The sequence below is a fragment of the Anguilla anguilla genome, chromosome 4 (assembly GCF_013347855.1).
Source record: "Anguilla anguilla isolate fAngAng1 chromosome 4, fAngAng1.pri, whole genome shotgun sequence".
NCBI classification, from domain to species: Eukaryota; Metazoa; Chordata; class Actinopteri; order Anguilliformes; family Anguillidae; genus Anguilla; species Anguilla anguilla.
Genome location: NC_049204.1, coordinates 9,418,389 through 9,443,383, shown reverse-complemented (window position 1 = coordinate 9,443,383; position 24,995 = coordinate 9,418,389). Strand labels below are relative to the sequence as shown.

At 43.5% G+C, this 24,995-nt stretch overlaps 1 protein-coding gene across 2 annotated transcripts in view; it reads right to left on the bottom strand.

The window, feature by feature from the left end:
• Positions 1–12,208: 12,208 nt before the first annotated feature.
• hs2st1b (heparan sulfate 2-O-sulfotransferase 1b) overlaps positions 12,209–24,995 on the bottom strand; it is a 68,032-nt gene continuing 55,245 nt past the window's right edge. For both annotated transcript variants that reach the window (XM_035416046.1, XM_035416045.1), the window contains exons 2-7: positions 19,379–19,614; positions 17,869–17,954; positions 16,589–16,727; positions 16,393–16,490; positions 15,207–15,364; positions 12,209–14,392 (exon numbers count right to left, since the gene is read on the bottom strand). In XM_035416046.1, coding sequence (XP_035271937.1) covers positions 14,166–14,392; positions 15,207–15,364; positions 16,393–16,490; positions 16,589–16,727; positions 17,869–17,954; positions 19,379–19,564 — 894 coding nt within the window. In that variant the 5' untranslated portion in view covers positions 19,565–19,614 and the 3' untranslated portion in view covers positions 12,209–14,165. The remainder of the gene's footprint in view (positions 14,393–15,206; positions 15,365–16,392; positions 16,491–16,588; positions 16,728–17,868; positions 17,955–19,378; positions 19,615–24,995) is intronic.

The window sequence follows — 24,995 nt, the reverse complement described above, 5'->3', positions numbered from 1 at the left end:
GAAGGGGGCATGTGGGAGAGAGAGAGAGAGAGAGAGAGAGGACTCTGGGGCGTTATAATTAGTTGCACCTGTTTCCTTGAACAGGGTTCTGGTTCCTCTACAAAAGCATGTAGATTACTCATCAAAGCAGTGCATGCCGCTTGTCTTGAATGGGCCCTTTGTTGCCCATTTGTCAGAGGCAGCCCGCGAAGTGCATGATAGCGCTGGCCGAGGAGTAATGGAACTTTAATGTAGGGTTCCAGAATGACACCAAATACACAGCCTTCTGACAACAGAAGGAGAACGAGAGAGAGCATGCGGCAGGGTTCGAGGGTCTCAACCGCTGCAGTTTACATCAGATTCCAGATGCACTTTTGCCATAATTAAAGGCATCAACGCCGCCAAGGTACGGGTGGGGAGAAGCTTGTTTCCTTCCGGGACGTGGGGACAAGGGTTCAGGCACTGTATCACATGGACAGCACAGCTGCGCGAGATCTGGAAACTCCTTGTTCAGGTCTTAGTGGCAGCACACAAGGTTCACTCATTCTCTCAGAACCCAAGGGAGGTCTTGGCACATGGTCACAGTGGCATGCAGGACCTAATTTACACCCTTTCAAAAGGATAACGGATAAAAAAGAGTGCTCTGTAGTCTGAAGGCCTGCCTAAGCTAGGCCTGGAGCAGGTCTAAAATGAAAACTTGTTTTCAGGCATGAGTTCATTATGTTTGTTGTGGTTCTCAGTTGTGGTATATATGGTATGATATGCAGCCGATAAACCACTTGTTGTTTTATTTAGCAAAACAGAACTTTGGTGATCACATTTGACTCACCCTCCTTCTCACTTTGGCAGGACTGGGTTTGAAATTTGAAATTCATTTGAAATTGTGCCTGCAGCGTTTGCTGTTGTCTGTCAGCCAAACTGCCAAAAAATGACCTTGTAACTAAAGGCCACACAATCCTTATTAGTGAGACTAAGAGAGGGTTAAAAACGCATTCACTTATGGTACCTTGCTTTCCCAAAATAGAATGCAAAATAGGTGAGGGAGAGTACGGTGAGAAAATGCCAGAAAGTAATTCATCTGTGTGGAGTAGTTTTGTGGTCACTGCTGATAAGGATGAGGGAAAAAATCAGAGCAGCAAAATGTAGCAACCAATAACATTTTCACACTGTGTGTTTGAGTGTGTGTGTGTGTGTGTGTGGTTGTGTGTGCAACTGCAGGCCTGTATTTGGCTGCTGCAAATCTTAATCTCTTAAATGAAAAAAGTCTTTCATTTATTATGGAAGTAATTATCTTGTGACTTGTGAGTTGATTTTTCGTTAATGGTACTTTATTATCAAACAATAATTAATCCAACGCTATGACAACAACTATCATTGGTTGATGCATGGCAAGCTGTGTCTCTCCCTCAGTTTGGGTCAGACTGGGTCTCAACCTGCCTGTATCTGTTTTGGACTGGGTCTGGTTTTCCAAGGCTTGGTTTGAGTTTGGGTTCAGGTGTCTATCATTTGAAAATATTTACTCACATTGGGTATTGATAGAAAATCCACCGGTGTACTTTTGGCCAGGTAAAGATTTTGAGACCTATGAAGCCCCCTAGACTGCTGACTACACTCAGACAGCCCAACCAATTCCATATCATCTATAAGTGTGCACACCTTAAGCAACATTGTGCAGACATACAAGAAACTTAAATTGAGATCATGCACTCAAAAAACAAACATTGAAGAAATGGTGAGTTTACAATCCTGATACACGAAGGTACACTGAGGTCTTTCTTTCTTTTGTGTACCTACTGTACACATGTGACATTCACAGTTAAACATGCTACCTTATTACAGGCAAGACATTGCAGTTGTGCTCTTGAATGAGCCATGCAAACTTAAGTACCTGTAAGTAAAAATCCTGCTAAATGACGAGATGGTACTCAAAATGTAAGCTATACGAGTTGCCCTGGGTAAAGTTGTCTACAAAACAAAGAAATGAAAGAAACAATTCTGAACATTCACCCACCTCATCTATACATGTTGCCTGGGCCCGCTATTATATTCAATTATGATGAGTTCATAGAATTATTAGACAGGGACACAGGAAGTAAAGCAGGCATTAAGATTTCCTTAGAGAAAGAAATGGTAATTGTTTTTTCAAGTACGGTGACCTCAAGAATAAGATTCCTTCCCGACAAAAGCCCTTGTATTCAAAATCCCTTTTGTTTTTATTCATGCCTTGACTACAAGACGTACCAACCTTGAAAGTAGCCGGCTAATGAATTTATGGAGACAATAACAATCTTCTCAGCTAAGTGGTGATGGCTGCCATTTCTGAATCAGCCCCCAAGTGCACAGACAAAGACAGACCCTTTGTTATCAAATGCATAGGCTCCACAAGAGTGAATGCCGCATAATTATTATCTTTCATTAAATAGATGTAAGTATGCTTCATAATCTGAAGCGCAGGCATTGTTTGACATTGAAATCCTGTTTAAAAATATTAAGCGCATATTACTGCTGTTATTGAAAACAGTCACTAATAGAATTAACTATGATGTAGTGATTTATCTTCCCTTCAGAGAAATGGAAAGTAATTCTTTGCACACAGCAACCAAATTATATGCAGTACTTTGGGGAGTAGCACCATCTAGCGTCTAATATTAACAAGTGCGATCCCTTCATGAAAAAGTATATTTAGAATTGTGTATGCTTAACAGAGGAATGGGATCACTGGGACAGGTTCAAAGCCAGAATTAGAGGACTATACGTCTAGATATAATCAGATTAATCTGCTAGTGTTATTCCAGGAATAAAATAATGCATTGTTTTAATTAACTATAGTAATTTAAACAATGCATTATTTTATTCCTGGAATAACACTCAAATGTTGAATTGAACTAGAAATAATTTTGCCCTGTAATAAACTGATGGGAACACCTGGAGAACAACAAACCAGTTTCTGTATAAAAAAAATAAATAACTTTCTCTCATTGGGGACTGGATATTCAGTCTGACCACGGTGGCTAATTTGGCTATTCGAACACGGCCCCACATTCCTGGATTAGACGGAGTGAGATCCGGCCCGCTTAATGAGGCCGGCGGCCCAATTGTAGCGGGCTAGCGGTGAACAGAAAGGTATGTCCTGTAATAAACCTGCTGAAAATAAAGAGCGGAAGAGCGGGCAGCTGTCTCTCCTGTTTATCGGCTATACTTAGGCGGACAAAATCCAGTGGACGGGCGGGCCTCTGCGGAAAGAAGGCTTACTGCAAGAGTGGCGAGAGACATTTTTTTCTTTATTTTTAACAGGTGGTTCGAGTTCCCAGCAACAGTCACCTCCGCTTCGTGCCCCTGCGTTCACGGAACAGTATCAAAGCTAATGAGGGCTGATTAAACAAACACCCTGACAACTGGCCCTGGTCTTTGAAACGCTACAATAGCCTGATTACCACTTTGAGGTGAGGGGGAGGGGGGGGGAGGGGGGGGGGGGGAATGGGCGTCAAGCCAATGCACTCTGATGTTTCTTTTCTTATATAAAAAATAACTGTATGCAAAGCTGGGGGGTGTAAACATTAAGGCCCTGCGGAAACTTCCGTTTTCGTCCTCCTTTTCAAATCGTCTGCAACCATTACACCTCCATTTTAAGATCATATCATCTTCCATTTAATTGCTTTGACTGAACAAACAGCCTTCTCCCCAAGCAGGGGGTGATTTGCGAAGCATTTCCCGGCAAATAAATTGGCTCCTGCTCACTTACACTTGAAGGTAAATGCACGGGTAAATGGAATCTCATAATTACCCTAAGCCAACGTCAAATCAATAAGTTACTGTAATTTTTCGCTGACGCTCCCTTCAGGGAATGTTTATGCAAGGGATTCAAAATTACAGATTATCTTCCGTGGTCTCAGGGAAGTCATACAGCTCTCTCCCCTTGCTGTCATTAAATGCAGGTGAAAGACACCGCGGGTCGCTAAAAAAAAGGAAAAATAACTGTACAAGGCACGAGTGATTTCAATTATTTCCCTTGGACAGCAATACAGGGAATACATGCAGGGATGAGGAATTATTTGCAGTTGCCCAAGGCGGCAACACAAAGTGTAGAGGGAGGCTAACTGCCTATGTGGGGCTGTTCGGAGATTCACACAAGAAAAGGTTCTCACCCGGGAACCCCTGCAAAGCCGAACTGGGATAGAACAACAGCCCCGTAAAGGGGTAATTCCGATTATGCTTGGCTTCAGAACAAACCACAGGGGGTCAGGGGTATTCACCCTGGCATAGGCCGATTCTGCATATTCAGCCCCACAGAGGCTTTTTTCACACCGGGCCGCGTGTAGCTCACCCATCGCCATGGCGTCAGTACAGCGTGTGGTGGGGTGTGATTCACCTCGCTGGACCTACTACGAGGAGAACTTTTTTCAGGAAATGAACTCACACTTGTCCTAGAGGTTCCACAAGGGCAATGGCTCTTTCTGAACGGCATTCACGGTGGTCCACGTAAGGATCATTTATGACAAACAACAGATTCTATGGAACTGCGTTTCCAGTTTAAATACGAAATGCTCGACTCAAATATCTAGAGCCACTCAAACTCTCTCGGCAGGCAGGGATTCTGACCGTTTCATTGCCATTCCACGTCATCCTGCACAGTTTTTGCCGATCAATACTGTTTCACCGCACAGTGCGGCTCCCGAAAAACGACCGATGCAATTAGGTACACTAAAAACTCGGATGACAAGGTCACGCAGACAAAATGATTTCAGCAAAGCTGCAGCCACAGCAGTGCCCTGAATGATGCAGCACTTATTTACATGGCCACAGTCTCTCACCCAGCAATTAGCCGCCTTTAAAAAGTGAAGAAAGAAAATCCAATTTCACACAAGAGAAGAACTGTCTCAATTAAACCAAGGCCTCTCGTACCTCATTTCCCTTCACCTCCAGCTGAACAATGTCATTGTATACCGAGACATAGAGGCAATGCAATTACCGTTGGCCAAAACAGTCATGTTCTTGCCCTTTGGGTGCTGTTCTAATCGCTCTCCCTAAGTATATTGAAAATGTTTCGCGAGTTAAAGGTCTCCATCTGTACAATTCATGAACAGCCTTCCTTCCTTTTTACCTTTACCTTCTCTTCTTTGGTTATCATTAATTTACTGTTATGGTCCTTGGAAAATATAATTTGTTCATTAAAAATGGAAAGGAAACACAATCAGCCACACAGATAAAAGCCTCAGTGCCTCTTCGTTGGCGGTGGAGACAGCTCCATCGTTTAACAGACTTGAGCGCAAGCCAGGTACTCACCTCCCGGAATGTCACTGACAAAGAGCATCGGAGAGGTAAGGGGTGGGATGGGGTGGGGGTGGGGGGGGCTAGGGGGGCAGCTCTTTATTCAAGCACTAATTAGAAAAATTAGATCTATGAAAGGCAGCGAGTGATCTTGGCCTTGAACCGTGCCTGTATACAGCGCGGCACAAAAAGCGGACGACAATGGGCTTGTGGAAATAAATAATTTAATCCATTATCTGTTCTGCGAGCTCATCAGCGTGCACCCACAATGCTGCGATTGAATTGCTGATTGTACTTCCCCTGCACAAGAGACGCCCACGCTCAAATTTACTCGCTGGGGCCACGGGCTGCTCGGCGTTCGGGGAAAAAAGCCCACCTCGTCATCTGCTGAGGTCTAACTGGTCCGAAGAAGCACCTTACGGTACCAATTATAGTTAAGCCTAATCTTCAGTTGAGGAGTCAGACCTTTGTGGTCCTGTTCACCACCTCTGAGAGCCTGTTTTCATAATTTGATGTCTTTTTCACTTGATCAACTATAACCGTTCAACGAAAAATGGACTGGATCACAGTTATCTCTCATTTTTGTTCTATTACCAAAGGTCAAAACCATTTGGGACCTTGTGGGGAGGTGATGTTCACTGTGCTGATAAATGGATCATCCTGTCAGCAACAGGGAACTGTGGGAACAAAAAGTAACAAGCAGAGTCAAGGGAAAGAAATAACTATCATGTGCAAATAACCAGGAACTCCTAATACTCCTAAAACAAAAATGAAAAGAATATCAAGCATTCTGAAAACCTAGGTTAGTCAGGCAGGATTATATGATTTTCTGATAAAACATAACATATTTCTCACTCCTGTCTCTTTGTTCTTAGCGGTGCCATAGTTTTTCAGTGACAGCGCCATGACAAATCAATTATCAGTGAAAATCATTTTAAAAAATAAAGAATTATGGGAAATAAAAAAATCAACTCAAGGACAAGGAACTAAGTTCCCCAATTCCACAACCGTTTATTGTTTAGCAATATATATTAAAACGTGTTGCATCTGATAAAGAACTGAGGATGATTCTTATGGCAGAACCAAATAAAAGTAGCAGCAAGCGGTGTTGCCAGGTCAGATAATTATTTCCAGCTCAATCCCATCCACAAAGATCAGAAACAAGCCCCCAGACAAAATTGTCAACTGGGAGTGTCTAAATGAAAACATTTCCAATTTTACGGGTATATACCATGAACTATAAAAACATATGCACAGACTGACTATGACATCACCCTCTGACATTCCATAGATTTGCAAAAAGGCACAGAAGTACAATTTTTGTGTCACCATTTTGTGAAAACTGGAGCCTGAGACTGCACAGTAGGGAAAAGCAGGGACCCTTAAAAAAGGTCCCAGTCATCAGCAATGCACATGAGGTAGCCCCCCTGCCCCACCCCCCTCTTCCGAGTGACATGGCAGTGACACAAACCGTTACTGATTGGTCCACAAAATATTAAATATTTCCCAAATGACACTATAATTTAAGTAATCGGCACATGGGGAGACAAAGAAAAAACACCTACTGTGACTACATTTTCTTGTGGAAAAAAATGAACATTGCATTTTCACTGTATCATTAACTTACATTGAAAATACCTGGATGATCTGTACTCGCGGTGGACAAACTCCAGGTGGTGTTGTTCCTCACTTAGGAGAGCAGAACTGAAACTCCACCCGCAGAAGTGCACTATAGAGGGGCAACTCCACGAACACTGCAAACGTAACTGCTCTTCGAGACCAGTCCAGGCCCTTGAACCTTGGTGATGAGAGAAAAGATTTGAACTACTGTGACTGCATCCAGTGTTTAATTGTGTTGCGAGCAGCCCATTATACTGTACAACAGAAAAGGCTGTGCCAGCATGTCCCTTTGAGGTTTTACATTAATACCGGTAATGGAGGGGTGCAGACAGTGTTGTTTCAGGTGGGAGAGAATGATAAATGTGTTGCTGTTTACTGCAGCCAGCATGCAACACAACTCATACAGTATCTACTGTAGGTCTGTCTAATAAAGGTGCTTCAAACTCCTAAGACTATCCTAAAACAGTATACAATAAACACTGTATACTTACAATAAAAACTTACAACACATCAATACATTATAGCATTTCCAGCAATGATGAATGCCAACTCTACTTCAGTCATAATAATAATAATAATAATAATAATAATAATAATAATAAGACCGATGGAGTTTTGTTTATGGTAATAAAATACATTTCAACAGATACTTTCCCACTACTTCCCATTGGAATAAGGTGTAACTGTTGGGTCACCATTAGTATTTAAATGTAAAACCAAATAGCACATAATCACATATTCTAATACATACACACAATATCTTAGCCAGCATAGTAACTGCCGTTTTTAAAAATCTCACCTTTGTTTTAAAGCAAAATAAAAGCCAATGCAAACATTGGCTGGTACATTTGTTCTGCCAATCAGCACTTACTTTTCATACGGGCTATATATACATGTGCTCAATGCCTGTGTACAGAGAAGAACGTGTAGGTACCACAGCAGAATCCAGTGCTCAGACACTAGGGGAAGGATAGATTGAGAAGTGCATCATGCAAAAAGACCCCACAACCACTCACTGATGAAATGCACTCAAAGGAATACAAATGTAAACAATCCACCTCAACTACTCGCCACCTCTTGAGCTTAAAGACTGCAGCCTGCCATACAATGTAAAGTGTAAGAGGTTTAATAGAAGCCAGGAGACAATCAAACCATAAAACAAAACCCCTCTGCACCTACAGCTGTAGCGTAAAAGACCTGCCTCGAGCAGGCAGAATTGCTTTCCAAGGAAACGTGCTTTAATAATTACAAGCAATATTAAAAATCCACAAGACATGGTCTCACAGGATATGTTATATAATTGCTCACCGTAGCCAAAATCTGTACAAAACTGAAGCAAAGGAAGCACAAAAATAAACTGTGATTGGTGTTTGATCGTGTAAGGAGAAATAATGACGCCCACATTATATTTCAGATGCAAAATAAATATAAACTACTTGCCATTGTTAATTAAGATGCTCTTCTATGTCAGTGCCAGGGAATTGCTAGGACAATGTAATCATTAAAATATGAGACTGAACATGCATTCCACAAGACTTGGTACATTAGACACATGCCAGCATACAAGTATTAACAGTAGTTTTTGAAAGTTCTAGTATACTAGAAAGGCGAACAGCTAGTGCATCATGGGATATGTGTTATTTAATGACACTACTAGACATAATATTATGGCTATTTTGACAAATCTAAACAAACAGCATTGTGAATAACTTTTTCTTATGGATATCCAGTATGTTCAAAGTAGCAAGTATTCACTACTGGGCACACACAAGATGTGAGACCTTAATTTCATTAAAAAATATATACATTTTGTGTTGATCTCTAAACCGTAGCCTAGAACTACCTACTTCGCACCACCCACGAACCACATCTCCCTCTGCTGGTCGCTCAGCATTTTGGCACCCTGAAGGGCAAAGCTAGCAGTGGATCTCTTTCGGTACTCTTTCAGAGACTCTTTAGGGTTTCGAGGGTTTTGACTTTACAGCAGTGCAGATGCGTTCTCTCAAGGACTGGACCGCGACATCCAGGAACAGGGCGAAGAGAGCTTATGCGAGACGACCAATCACTGACCACAGGGGTGATTGTGTCGCCTCCGACTCACCAACGAGGCTACGGCTCAAGGATGTGGCGGGATGTGTTGATGGCAGACTGGAGTGGGTAATAGAGGGCATCGGGCAACTACGGGTCGAAGATTTAGAACCAAGCCCTGAACCATGTCCCTGAACTCAAAAACATTCAAGGGGGGTAAGAGATGGTTCCCTGTACCTGAACCAGTTAGAAACAAGCAAGAGACTCTTGGTACTAGATAGCTGTAATTTTTGGCTCCTGAGACAATGGTTGGATTGGCTCTTATGCTGCTCTCAAAGAAATTGCCTCTGGACCAGTCTCATGTCCTCTGCAGGCTGACCACCTGTGAGGCGGGGGGTCTAACTGGAAGAATTGCTACATTCTCAATGTCATTAACCATTTGTCAGTGAGAAAATAAATATACACACTTCAAAAAGTTCTAGCATAAGGTTCAGTAAAAATATATTAGATAGTCCAAAATTAAGTCTTGCACACTTATTTATGTTGCAAAGATACTGTAACATGACATTCAACCTGAGTGTTGTATACCAGCCATGTTTTCCGTATTGCGTTTCTGGTGTGTAAGATAATATAATCAATATCAGACATATAGTTCAAGATCAAGGGGGAATTTATCGAAATAATTTGGGAGGTTATACTGGCAACACATCAAGAATCACGGTAAACGTGTTTCAGCTAAAACCCATTAAAATGGCTTGGCTGATCCAAAACACAAATATGTGCGTACATTTCATGTTTTTGTAACTGCAGTGCTACATGTGGTGTTCTTGAGAGCAATTAATTAACGGGAACTAAATATTGAATTGCAGTTCCTTGAAACACTAACTCATTGATTTTACCATTCATGTGCTACACGGTATGAGTGCTTCACGTGTTTAACGTATAATTCATTCCATTCATGCAGCTGGATATTCGGGGCAGCAATTCACATATGGCGATTGTTCCACAGACATGATTAGATATATGGTTTGAAAGAGATCTATGGACCGCCTCGTTGTTGCCTATTTAAATTTGTTGCTGTTCCATCTCAAGTTTTTGTTGTTCCATTATGTTTTCTGAGGGTGGCAGCAGAAAGTCCGAGCCGAGATTGCCAGTACATTAGAACCACAATTTTACTAAAGTTTACTTGGCTTATTAGCACTGCTGGATCAAATTAGAGTATACTGGTTTGCCCCTGTGCCCAGATGCAATGTATGTGGGCCATCAAGTTTAATTTGTCTTCCCTGGTAAACCCATTCAAAGGAGAGCTTGCAAAAAGCTCACTTTGTCCACTTTCCCCAAAATTGCCATTTAGCAACCAAAATTGCAACCATTAGCACACAATGAATTAAACTAGGGTCCTTAGGATCACCTGCAGTGCAATTCCATTATGCAAGTGTACTAAAAGCACCAGGTAATTTCGTCTTGAACCAGAAATGAAAAAGACGTATTTTTAGCACTACTAGTCCAATAGCTGTGTGCCTGCAGCCTGAATGTACAGTAATAAGGCTGTCGGTATTCTTAATGAAAAGACCTTTTTCAATTATTTAATTTGGCATTATGGACACATTAGTAGGACTTTAATAGTGATAGGCTTTCTAAGGCAGTGCCAGGTGGGGAAGACTGTTTTGTTGTGAGGAAGGCAACACAGTACCATATGGTGATGTCTCCCTCCAGTGGCTAAACTAAATAAAGATAAAGGCCTGGATTCAATCAACATTTTCGATTTACTTTGATTCCCAATTAAATTAAAGTGTGTGTATCTGTTTTTCTCCACAGTTTGGTGCGATCTGCAATCACAAAAAATGAACTTGCAGAACAAACAAATGGACTGTTAAGGGAAATGTATGGTAAATGCAGGCCAAAGAGCCCTTGTGTGCGTGTGTGTGCGTGTGCGTGTGCATATATATACAGTATTGAGATTGTGAAGAAATGTGATGTGGAAAAAAATATCAAGAGAGCACTTTGCCATCAGCCTCTCTTTACTGCATCAGCTAAGAAATCAACAGTGTAGAACAGAATAGAAGTACTTACTGTACACCACAAACAAACTGAAACCAAAATAGACATGGAGAACAAGGCCATGGCATTTTCTTTTCTCAATTAACTTTCAAGCTCATCAATAGTGCATCAATATGGAGTGGATTCCTTTTAATTGAGAGGAGATAGTTATTATAATGCATTCAGTTTGTTAATGAAAGAATGCACACTAACATGCTTCCAGCAAGAAGTTAATTGAGTTTTGTTTTTTCCTCCCTGAGAAGGGCACTCCCTCTTCATTACAACAGCTGTCAAATGAAGGATTTCATTTTGGGCTGCCAATTTTGTACAGAGGGATTTGTTTATGTTGAGTAACTCATCTTGGATCCATCCAAGCTAAAAACAGCCCCTAGACCTTATCATAATTTTGCATTCACAATAGTGCTCAGAAGGTTTGGATTTTAAATAATCAGCTCAGTGGTTGTACATGTTGTATGAAATAAAAAGTTGTGTTAGTTGCTCTGGATAAGACTGATAAATGCAATGCAATGTAAAATACAGTATTCGATTTTATATATATACATACATATATATATATTCTTGTAAATATGTTATTTTTATTTTATTTTCAGTTTTATTTCTTAAGTTTTGAATTATTTGAATTATTTGTCATTTTTAACCAAAAACCATCTACTTCATTTGAACTTTTCTTTATCGGACAAGGAATTTTCACTCAAATAAACAGTTTACTCTCTGCTCTCGCAGGGCTTTGAAAGGGGGTGTCCATCTAAGGGTAGGCTAGCCGTGCGGCTAGGTTAACCGGCGAAGGTCTTCCAGTTTTCCACGAGGAAGGAAAATAAATTTAGCTGAACTTACAATTCATACATGTATGTGTTTGTGACAAGTTGTGCTGCATTTCAAGCCTGTTACTACAGGTAGACCACCATACAACATTTGAAAATAGTAAACCAAAAAATGTACCCTGCATGCATGCAGGCTTATGCCATTATTTGGGCTTTTTCTCATTCCTTTCAATATCACCCCCTATATTTTTTCAATCTATTTCTCACTATTCTTAGCTTTGACTTTTTATGTGAAAAGAGCTGCACACAGAACGCCAATTTTACATTCCCAAAATGATTTTGGCTTCACATCGAAGGCTGCAAAAATTCAATAAACACCACACCCTTCACATGGTATCTTCTGTCCAAGAAATGCAAAAATGTACCAAAATGTTTTTTGTTTTTGTAGCAGGGGTAAAGAAGGAACAGTGAAGTGAGAACAGGTGGCTGGACATGTTTGAATTTGGCATTTATTTAAAGTGGTTCGCAGTAATTCGAAACATAATACAAAACAACCCAACGAAACAAGAAGCTGGTAGTTCAATGGCTGAAACCGACGACTAAAGGAAAAGAACAAATATTAATATGAATTTGGCTGCGGTGACAGGGGTGATCTGGGTTTCTCACTATAGACCGTAATGAAGGCACTATCGAGTTTCTTGTTTTTTTCTCCCCCTCTTTTGTCTTCTCAGTACAGACGCTGTACAAACGCAGAGAAACACTGGGGGCGACGCAATGCGTGGGGCTGCGGCCCGTGTTCGCGCAGACGGGTTCGACTTGCCGCTGGTGTGCCGGCGATGTGCCGTGTGGCCAGATCGTGCCGAGCATTTCCGCGTAACCTAGTCAACTGACCCGGCGCCCGCAAGAAATGTTCTTCTCCTGCCGCCCGGATTAAAAACTCCATTTTAGTACCAGTATGAAACAAGATGCAAAGACATTCAGCTGCTCTTGTCTCAATAAAATATCACTGTACTTAAACAGTTAAAACTGTAAACTATGAAAACGGTCTGAAAGCAACAAAGATGACTGCAAAGTATTAATGCACTTAATAACACAATTACTGAATGGCATTAAACATTTCTTTTGTTAAGTTTTACGTCTGCTCTACTAGAGAGCAACTTCAACCTTATAGGCTTACAGCCTACAGTCACGGAAAATGATCATTTTTTAAAATAAAAATGTTAACAAGCAGATTGTATATATTTGTGTAATAAAATATGTTAAAGTGGTTTTTACAGACTATTTCAAAAAGAGAAAGACAATCTGTTCGGTGGTTACAAAGCATTTTATGGGACTTCAGTTGCTAGTATGGAACAGCCTTGACAACCATTAAAAAGGTGACTGTATCCTTAAGATTTTGCCTTCATTGTTTTTCAGTATGGTACAAATGTCATAAATGATATCCACATTGCCTTGGGTGATCTACAGTTGGGATCCACCTCTTCTTTTTTATATGTTTGGTCCAGATGCATTAAATATGCATTATGTACAGCAGCAGCAGACTCAGTTCAGTTCTGGCGCTCCTTTTCAGTGACACCTGTAAACACTTTATAAAGCACCCTAGTTAAAAATACTTCTACAGGTAAAAGTACACAAGATGCAGGTCATGAAAGTCCGATAACAGCAGGACGCCACAGCTGTTAGCGAAACGAGAACGTGCTATCCACGCGACTAATTCGTGAATGGCTCCACCCTATAGTCTATGATGATGACTTCAAACAGTGTGAGGTCACTTGACCATTCAGCGAGACATTTTGAAAATTGTCCTCCTGCATCGTATAGCCTAATAGCAGTCATCTTCAGCTTGAGAAGGCTTTTAGATGCACTGTTTTGTGTTTGTATTCGTGGTGATAAGATTGCCTGCCACCCATCCTTTTTGAGAAAAAAAATCCCTTTCTGATATATATTTAAAAAAAAAAAACACTGGTTAACAAAATTATTTTGAAAAAAGTGTGTGTGTGGGGGAAAAGTATAACAGTGAGAGAGGGACACTGCCATTTAGCAGTGCCTGCTGTGCGTTCGTGGAACACCCCCCCTTCGCTTGACTGGCTGAAGTTCATCAGGAAGTGGTAAAGTACACAGTCTCAGTGCAGGTCCAGGATGACGGAACTTGATGAACTGGACCTCTGTAAACAATGCCTCGCACCCTTACTCAGGCCCACCAAAAAGTGGCCTCCTTCACAGGACTACCGCAGAAACGGACGCAAATAAAACCGGTAGTGTTTTGAAAAGGGCTTGGGTGCTGGGTACCGTTTCCGCCGAGCCCCTCACACGGTCGCAGCACCCCCTGCAGTCAGCCCTTTGTCACAACATTTTGTTTCTTCTTCCTTTCACTCCAGTGTATGCGACAACAACAGTACGAAGACGAAGCTCACGGTCTTTTCGCAACCGCTTGACCGGTTCCCCCGTTCAGTTCATTTTAGGGTAGATCTTCTCGTAAAAGAAGTTCTGAGCGAGGATGTAGAGCTCGCCGTCTTTTTCCCGCACCGCGTGAGCGCGGACGAACTGGAACTGCTCCAGCGCAAACTCGTAGAACTCGTTCTCCATCTTCCAGATGTCCGACTGCTGCAGCTTGGCGATGGACTCCTTGGTGGGCGGCTTCTTCTCGCTGGTCTTCCTCAGATGGGATTTCTTTCCTGGTACCAAACAAACCAGATGCGGGGGGTCACGGCATATCCCGCTAACACCTGCCACAACACCGTATCACTCCCCGATTGTTTATCCTGTCTGAACTCTGTCTGAAACAGTTGCAGCTAATTTTTATGGAGGCTACCGTGACCATCTGTTGTAAAACATGCACACAGTAAATCCGAGCAGCAAGTAAATAACATTTTAACAGCCTGCATACCTTTGAATGTCCTTGTGCAACAAAACCACATAAAAATGAAGGTGTGTTTACTCCCCTATTTCAAATCGCTGTAAACAAGTTATTTATGCAGTAAATATCTCAAAAAGTTCTTTATTTGGTCCCTATTTGAATGTTCTGATAAATCTGAGGGTATGTACACATGTAATTTTGGTATGCTACCTCTATCTACCTTATTAATTTAACATTTTTAAAGTAAATTTAATTTTGGCAACTCAATATAATTATTCTGACCTAAACTAACCATTTACAATTACAGCATCTGACATTTTAGCAACGTTTCTAGATAAGCACATGAATGACACCTGAAGACAGTTCTTGGGTCCCTATGTGAAATGCTTTACAGTGATCTAATGTATGAGTACGTATACACTGTTGGAGTATAATACAACCAATTAGCTCATTTAGCCATGGTAATTGGTGGACACAAAAATCTGCACACACATCGGCCCTCCAGGACCGGAACTGCCCACCTCTGGTCTACATTCTAAAGCTCAATTTTCCATCCATAATGAGATGTGACTTGAGGGGCGGGTCTAGGGGCGGAGCTAAGGGAGGGGCTATGGGAGAGGCCTGTAGAGTACCTGTACGGTAGAGCTCGGTGGCACCCCTGAAGTAGCGAGGCAGAGCGGCCTCCAGCATCATGATGAAGTCCTCCAGCTCCTCGGTCACACCCACTAGAAGGTATTCGTTGACCAGGTTGTACTTGGCCTGCTCCACTGCCCATCTGCTTCCCACATTCCTGGAACAACATTATAGCATCAGACATAGCCAGGTTAAAATTAGCATGGCATATGCCATAGCACTATCCAGCTCTGAATATTTAAAGGGACCCTTCAATGTAAAGAAACACATGAACTCAAAATGTGATGATTTATCAATTAATTCCATTAAATTCCATCCTTCACCCCTTCAGAAAGTCAAAGGTTCACCACCAAGGGGTGGCGACTGTTTTCAGTTTTCCGGGGTGTGGTTTTAACACTCACTACATTGACCTGAAACAAAGGCATTCAGTTGAATGTGAATCATTAATGAAAATCAACCAACAGTAGGCCTGAAAAAATACCAGGCTTGATATGGTGCTAGATACTATCTAGTTTGTAGGTGAGCACTGGGTACTCTTTAGTGGTAGGAAAATGGCAAGCATTGTTCTCATCATTATTTTTAGTTCATTTCATGTAGGCAATTTTGAAACCAAGACCAAAAGAGAGATGTTCTTAATTTATCATTCTCTGCAACTCTTGCTTTTTTCCCCCCTGAGTGTAGGTTCCCTTTAAAGCTGTGCTTGACTAAGGTCTGTACAACAACATGCATTACAGAGTTGAAGATTACATTAATATGGATATTCAAGTTCAAGTGTGAAGTGATAAATGCCTTGAATTAAACAGTGTTGTGTTATACAAATCCATAGTCCTGTTGAACTGTGATATGCGTGTATTTGCAGAGAGGGATACATGAAAATGAACAATAATGAGTATTGTACCTTAACGGACCTGCGTTTTGTAGTCGTTCCAGTGACCTTCGGTATGCACTTATTGTATCTCACTTTGGATAAAAGCGTCTGCCAGATAAATGTAACGTAATGTGAACAATCCTGAGTAATGATCGTCAGCTGCCAAATATGTCCCACAAACAGCCACAGCATATACATGAGATCCAATATACCCGATGGAAATATGAACGCTCCCTTGGAGACTAGGCGAAGGTAACGGATTGCGTATTTTGGCGCACGCGTGATTGCGCGGCTCAGGGGAGGGCCTGCGTGCTCACCAGCATTCAGAGTAGTGACCGCAGAAGAACGGGATCTGCAGCCAGAGCTTCTCGGCGGCGCAGTCCGATCCGCCCGCCCCCACGCACTCGTCGAAGGTCTGAAACGCAGGACACGCCAGCCGAACGTGAGCCGCGCGCCTTCCTCGGAACGACGCGCCAAACCAATTAAAAACAAGCGACGGAATGAGGAAACGACCTTCTTGTCTCCCTGCTTCCGCCTCCGCAGCCCGGGCCTGTAGTCGTCGCCGAAACGCAGGAAGTAGTAGTAGGACACGAGGCGCTCGATCGGGTCGCGGACGACGTTGATGTAGATAGGCTTTCTCTTCACCCCAAACCTGTACAGAAAGGGAGGGGGGGTCAAGGGGGGGGGCGGCAGTGAGCCAAACAGCAAGAACACCGCTATGCTTTATTGATTAATATTACTAAACTAGAGAACACCCACATTAATGACAGGGAGATCTTATTGAACGGGGCTGTAAGAGATAATCCTGAGAAAACTTTGAAACTTATTCAATATCTCATGAAATATACAAACTATTAATGCACTATTGATGCACTATTAATGCATTTCTAGTAGTCCAGAAAGATGCTTAGTAAATTTCCACTTAATAGCACTGAAAAGAAGTTTTTATTTGTGTATTATTATGAGCACTTCTTGCGGAGAGGAGTGTTTTATGTGGGTTTGGATTGAAGAATTATAAATAGCTCTAAGAGACCCTCAATACAGATGAAAGAAAACGAGGGCAGAAATCTCAAATGTTCATAGTGTTGTGGAAGTGTTTTACAAACAAGTGAGCCATTTCATACCTTTACCACTAGATGGTAGCAGCTACACAAGTTATTTTTAGAGAATGAGAGTTCCGTCTTGATTTTCCATCACCAGAACATTAAGGTACCGTTGAATTATAAAATATAATTAGTCATACTGGATATTACATACGCAGCCTATTTGCGTTTCATGAAAATAACAATATCCCATCTAAATGCAATGAAGTGCTAGGTTACGGATAAGCAAAGAAATCCTAAAATGTGGCATTAAAAAACAAGAAAACATCAGGGTTACGTAAAGGCTAAAAATCTAATCTGATCTAAGGCTACAAAAACAGTTGGAGATGGAGTAAAGGTTAGAGCTGTGTATATCTGCAATTAGAAAAACAACTATAACATATTCGACTTAATTCATACCCAACAACGTGCTAACGGCTTCAAACTGCCTATTGTTGTTTAACCGTGAGCACTGGGCACGGGTAAATGGCTGAAACAGTTAAGGAACTGCAACTTGTTTTTAAAATCTGCGGTGTAATCGCTCAAGCAAATATTTGCAAGAAGCCCCATTTTCAAATTGCTCAAGAAAAGCTGGCCTGCTCTTCTCCCTGCTAAGAAAAAAAACAAACAAAAAAAAAGGAAGAGACCCACGGGCCAGCGAGGTGCTGGGCTCTCCTCTCCCCCCTCCCCACGCCGCCCCGCCGCACTCACTTTGTGAAGTCCAGGAAGGCCACGTGGCCGTGGTAGAACCCGGGCTTCATCTCCCTCCAGGACGTGACGTTCCTCACGAACCGCACCTGGCGGAGCAAACCGTTCGTCAGGGGGCGCTTGCCGACGCCGAGCGTGAGTGTCGCTCCCGCTGCCTTCCCAGCAGCCCCGGTGGGCAGGGGCGGACGCGAGCGAGCGAGCGAGCGACCAAGCGCGCATCCCTTTCCGCGGAACGGATCGGCTACGCAAACACAGACAGGATATTACCTCGGCACGGGCAGCGAGAATAATACTTTCCCCCCTCGAGGGCGCACGCTCTCTGTTCTGATCCTCGGTGATATGAATACCAATGCATAAATTCATGCCATTGAGACAAAATAGTACTTTCGGAGGTGGACCGGTGCATGCACTCCTATTTGAGAAGGCCAGATCGGCTGAGGTTACGAGATTACTGAAAAATGCTCCCTCGGCTTATTTCAGCCGCCGGTGAGAAAGAATATTCCATAACTTAAATAACGCGGGTAGCAATGATTGCAGATTATGAATGCCAGGTCTGCAATGAAGATGCCTCTAATCAGAATGAATTCTGTTTCTGCATGCGCTGCACAGGCAAAGGCCTCTTGTGAAATTCTTCACCGCTTCATCCGAGCAAAAGTACACGGAGCGGTGTTTTATGGCTTCCTCTGGGAACCGCAGGGAAGGCTGTGCAAATTCAGCAGCACACAAACTCTCTATTAAATAAACCCTTTCACTCTCAAAGCCACACACGGTTTAGAATCTATCGAGCCAGCATTTTGCACAGTAGACTTAACCGATTTGGAAATGCCAGCTGCTTTTTGTTTTGAATCAACCCCCCCCCTCACCTCCACCCCCACCCCCCACTCCATTTCTCCCTAATGTAATCAAATGCTTTTTAAAACTTTCCTTCACCGAATTCGGCCGAGCCAAAAACGCTGTCATTCTCACGTCGATTACAACACATAAATTATGCACGACATCTCGGAGACGGCCGCCAAGCAAATCTCACTTTGAGCCGGAGAGACGGCTCGTTAGAGAAGCGCGACGCCCCGGCCGCCAGCGCCATCTGCCGCGGTCCGAGAAGGGGCTCCCGCTGACGGGCGCGGTCGATTATGCCGACACAAACCCGGGAAAGCGAGCCCTCCGAGCACCTGCTCCTCCCCGCACCTGACAGCAGCGTGACTGCATGAATCACTGGTATCACATGACACGCTCCATCGGACGGAGATGTGTCACTTTCCCGCCTGTTTTTCGGGTGGGTTTGATGCAGAAAGCACAGGTCTGGCTGAAGTTGGAGGGTGCCCGCTCCCTAAGGTGCCCAAAAGGTGCATGGGCATCCAGTTTATGGAGCACGAGCGGCGACACCGTGGGAGGGAGGAAACATGTGGCCTTGAAATATGATTTGGCTGTTAATACGACACCTTTGGTAGGAGGGGCTAAGCGTTCACCTGGCAACGCAAGGGGAGTGTCTGGAACGAGGGGGCGGGGCTCTCACCTGGTCCTGCAGGGACATGACGGGGTTGTTCTTGGTGGTGTTGATGTGCAGGACGTGGTACTTGTTCTTGCCGCACAGGTCGTAGGCGATGTTGGTGAAGGAGGTGCTGGCCGTCTTGGGCACGCGGTTGTAGATGATGACCACGTCGTTGCTCTCGTCCAGCTCCAGGCTCCTGCTGCTGTCCATGGTGTGCCTCTCCTCAATCTCCCGTACCTCGTGCCTGGCGATAGCCCGCTCTGCAGGGGTGACAAGAGAAGAGGGTCCTTATCTGGACATGTGCAGGCTAGGAGCAAAACCCAGGAGGGCCCATCAGGCCTCTGCGTGGGACCAACGAAAAACCAAACTTCCGCAGAGGAATTGGGACAGGAAGAATCAGAAATTCTGATCCCAGATCAGTATGACAACACAGAGCGGTTGGGATAAAGTCATTGGCGCATTTAGGAGAAAACCCAGGGGGATCGATTAAGGCCACTGCGTGTGACCAATGAGAAACCAAACTTCCGCAGAGGAACTGGGACAGGACGAATCAGAAATGCCGATCCCAGATCAGTATGACAACACAGAGCGGTTGGGATGAGGCATCTCCAAACTCAGCTCTCCCACCTGGATCAGCTCCTGGAGGACCAACCTGTGGGATGCCTTAAAAGCAGCCTGCGTGAAGTACACTGCCTTCACACTCAGTGCTCCATTCCCGAAGAACTGATACCAGTCAGTCAATCTGACTAACTGCACCTCATGCCCTTGCTTTGCCATTAAAACCAGCCCTGGTGGTTTTTATTTTTATCTCCTCCACTGCTACAGAACTAGCAATTAAATTAATAAATAACCCTTTTAACAATACAAACCGAGTCCAACCCAGCTTCCGCTCCCAACGGTGCTGAGAGATTGAATAAATTACCTTCTCTGGAAAAAAATAAATGGACAACAGGCAGTGTAACGACATCACGGAAATGAAATTATCCTTTGACTGAGGAATCACAAAAGCAGTGAAGTTCTGCTGAAAATACAATACAGTCTATTTCTGAGGCAAGAAATAGCACTGCGTAGAGATATTTGTGGAACAGTTTGAAAAGTGAGGAGAGGGGAGAGTAATCCTACAGTGGGAAGATTCTTTTCCTCTCGGAAGGTCGAAAGGCCGCGTGCATTTAGTCAGAGGTGGAGAGGAAGGGTTGGGTAATGGAAGAAATGTCACCTCTCGCTGACACACCATAAACGCGCACCGCGGTGCTTTTAGCGATCGAGCTGCACTCTGTCCTTTCCGCGTCTGCGACGGCGTTGCCACGGTGCCCATTTCCACCAAGCCACAGGAATCTGGGTTCTCATTTCAGTCCAACCCGGAGGCATCCAATGACTGACAGGAAGTAGGCTAAATGCGAGTTGGGACACACGCTGCACATCTTATTTTCATATGCAATTAAAGACTCCTCCACATCACTTAGCTTTATATTTTTTGATACAACAATGCTAACACTGTATATGCAGCCTATACCTGAATATCACATTTCGATGTGGTATACCACGTACAAATGTGCACCCGGTTTAGCAATATTTTATTGTTTTATACAATCGCATTTGTGTTCCGATTAAAACGTGTTCAGCTTAGGGTGCGGGTAGGAAGTTACTGATACTACTGACCGAAGATCAGCTTGATCATTGCTCCTGTAAAAGGTGTAGGGTAAGACTTGGATGGGTAGGCTGCTTTTGGACAAGCACTTTTGCCTCCAGAGTCTTGGAGAAGTGGCTTCCATGTTTCAGCATGGAGAAAAGAGAAAATGAAGGACAGTCCAATACAATATGGTGGATCTGGGATTAGTGGAATAAGTAGGTTCTTGTATGCGGTTGTGTAGAATTATCACGGAGTCTCAGGCCAACGCATGAAGTACATAGGCATATTTAGGAAAACGGGAGAAGATAATTAAATTCTGACAAAGAAATTAAATTTAATTAAAAAACAACAACAAAGCAACATTTTGAAATGAAACAATACTGTTTTTTATTTGTATTGAAAGCCACCACATGGCTCATACAAAATAACACTCCAGTTTAAACAGTGGTGCACATTTGGTTTCATACCGCTGAGCACTTGAATACTCCACATGAGTTTTTAGACGGCAAAAAGAAAAAAGGAGTTTGTCTGTGGCAGCTGTGATATGGTGATAATGCATCTAGTGGGTGGGTGTCAAGCCGGGTGGGGAGATTCTGTTGTACCCTTGACAATTTCAAAGTGTAGCCACAGGAACATGACTATTCCTAAATGTCACTATCACATTGACTTTAAGCTTGGACACCTACAGTAACTTATGACAGGATCACCCGATGTGTAAAGAGAGCAAACCTCTGGTTTTGGACCAGTCCTATCCTCTTGAAGTACCGAAGGGCTTGGTTTCAAAAACAGGCCACTCCGTAATTTTTCAGAACATTAACACAGAAATGATGCATTCTATTGTCCAGAGTCCCTTACTGTGACACTTCGATAACATCCTTTTTTTTTTACAGCGGTCTTGTCAGTCACAGTCTCTCCTCACATTGATCCGTTTCGACCCATTTCTCTTCACCTCTGGCAGCGGGGAAAGGCGCCACACCCCCGTGGCACGTAGCCATTCGGCAAAAAGGATCATCAGAACTCTGGGAAATTATGAACATTGGCACTTCAGCTGTGCCTTACCCCAGAAGAAGAAAAAAAAAGAAGAAGAAAAAACCATGATACAAATCTCTCGCAACAGTGCACTTCCATTCGAATGAGGCATAAATTTGAAATGGCTGGAGTTGCACTAAAGGCTTCACCCTGCCCCATGGTCAGTTGATTTAGTGAAACTGCATTCTGAGTGCTAGCTCAGTAAAAAGCCAGAGTAATGGGGTGCCTAGAGAAATGAAACGGCCTTTACTAGAGGCCATCCCGGTCCCGCATGTCGGCACCGCCCAACTTCTGCCATTTTTCTTTCTGAGGAGTGATGGGAGGGGGAAACAGAATTGTTTTTTTGTTTGTTTTTTTTTTTCATTTTTTTTGTGTGAGGAAAGAAAGCTGTCAGGCATCTTTTTGTCATGCCTTCTCTGTGGACGGGGAAGGGAGGAGGCGGAACCTGGATCGATACGGCGGGCTCCCCGGGCTCGGTTTGAGTTGCCGCCGATCCGGATGCCGCTCTCCCTGTCGAGTAGGCCCGTTCGATACCTCCGTCGAACGGGGAAGACGCCCCGCCCACGGAGGAACGGCAGCCCAGGGGCCACGCCCTTCACACCAACTGACAGGACTTGGCCACTGAGAGCTTAACGTTGCCAGGCACCAACGAGCTCCACCTGATCCCGGCTAAAGTGCCACGACAGCATCGTTATCGCTGAATTAATATGAGAACAGGTGGCTGCAAAGACTGTTGAGTTTGGGGGGGGGGGGGGGGGGGGGGGGGACTCAGAGCTCTTTGTTTAGACTGTGCGAACTTCTGCCATCACAACTGCTGGTTCAAACAGTGGTAAAATTAGTAATGAGAAAACCCAACCTTCAAAATTACTCTGTGATAAATCTAGGCCTAGCCTATATGCTATATGTTATTCTGCTCCAGAAAGCACAGGGTTCTACACAATTTTTAATAAAGGAGATATGTGAAAAAATCTGAAATACTCACATGTATAGAATGCACTGACATTCATAGGGGCTGCAATATTCAAGGTTTACACAATCCTTCTTTGTTCCAATTTCCACTTCACTTACAGTAAGCAAATCCATTTTTGATGTTTAAACAAACATATTTGGCCATCTCTGTGATGACAAAATCATAATGTTGAGGAGACCTACTTCAGTTCTGGTAATTTTTTAAGAGCAAATTAGAGTACTGAATGCCCTCTACAGCATTTCATGTTTTGTTTATCATCATTTATTTTGACAAAATTATACTGTGTTAAGTGGCCTCTCGAGTGGATCCTCTAGCTTTATCACCAGGCCTTACCACAGTGATGTGCAACTCAGCTCGGAGTACAATCCTGACCGGAGGCAAAGAACCACACAGTAAAAGAGTACAAGGTACAAATGGCCATAGCAACACCCAGGGAGGGAGGCTTCCGGTCAGCAGGGTAAACCCAGTCTCATTGTGCAAGAGCAACTAATCTCGTCAAGCCATTGATCAGGCGTCTGCAGTTTGCCTGTGCTCCGGCACAATGACTGCAGACTGTGTCCTTAAAGGGACACTGTGCCCTGTGGCATGCACACTAGTCCTCTCCCAAATTCACAGATGATACTGCAAAGGGACAGGCCAACAAATAGCCTATGACTAGACATTTTTAAATACGAAGGGAAAAGTAAAAAAATAGACGCTGGATGTTTTTTTTTTTTTTTTTGCATCATCAGGAACATGCTTAGGACACTTAGGACAAATATGAGATTACATATTGATTTTCTTGCATGCACTGCATAATAACGTGATGTTTTCATGAAATGAACTTTACAATTGATCGATATTTATCAACATACGTGTGTGGATACACCGTGTGTCTAAGCGTGTTTGATAAATCCGGCAGAATACAGTTTGTTTCCGATTATGCGTACATTACCACACAATATTATTTATCAAAAATATTGATAAACGAGGCCCATTCAACGTATTTGAGCTCATCACTACACACAGGAAAAAACAACCCACACAACTATTCCTTCGTGAGTCAGTGAATTTTCTTTTCTTTTCCAATATTCTGATATTTCAAGATCCTCTGAGCATCCGTTTTGAACTGCCAGCTCCTTCTTGTGCCTTTTATGACAGGCGATTACAAACACACCATTCTTCCATCAAATAGCCCGCAACTGGAGGCCTCGGCAATATTATTGCGAGCTGTTGCAAGGAACGACAAATAGTTTTCATATTATTACGCTTGGGCATTGACTGAAAAGAATAGCACAACCCACAAGGCAACAATCATTTGGTGACTGAATCAAGGCACCACATAGGGGAGGGCTGCTTTCACAGTATTTCTAACAGGCTGGCCCTATATTGACGAACCCGTTATCTAAAAATAGAAAACGAGGCAGAGGTGGAGAGATACGCAATCAGACGGATGACCACAATGGCAGGTAAGATGGACGGACGTGAAAGGGCGCGTGTGTTTTGCACGTTTACACTGCAAGGGCACTCGTTGACTCCTGCAAGCTCTTAATACCGCAATTACACAAATATCAGCTTGTTAATTGGCCAATTCGTCTTCAGAAGCAGAGGCCCACCAGTGCATAAAATAACCATCTTTAAATATTGATCATAGCTTAATAAGCCGCCATATATTACGTCCCGTCTTACAGGTTTACACTGGTGCGTCATGCTCCTCGTGCGCTGATATGGTCTAGGGCTGAAGAGGTCATCTGTCTCGAATACCACATTGACCCACGGGTGACTAACAGCCACGGGCACGTGGAAAAAAGCAAAGGCCCCAGAGGAATTCGCAGCGTTTCGGCTGCAGTTTCCCTCCCTCTCTCTCCCCGTCTTCCGAACGCCCACGGTTTCCTCTCCTAGGAGCTGAGGAGAGACACACAGCCGGCTCAGGGCGGTGGGCGGCGGGTCGGCGGGGGCGGCGGAAATCCTTCAACCCCTCGGCTCATTCGCATATTCATGGGCGCGCTTCTCCGCTTCCGCCTCGCTCCGAG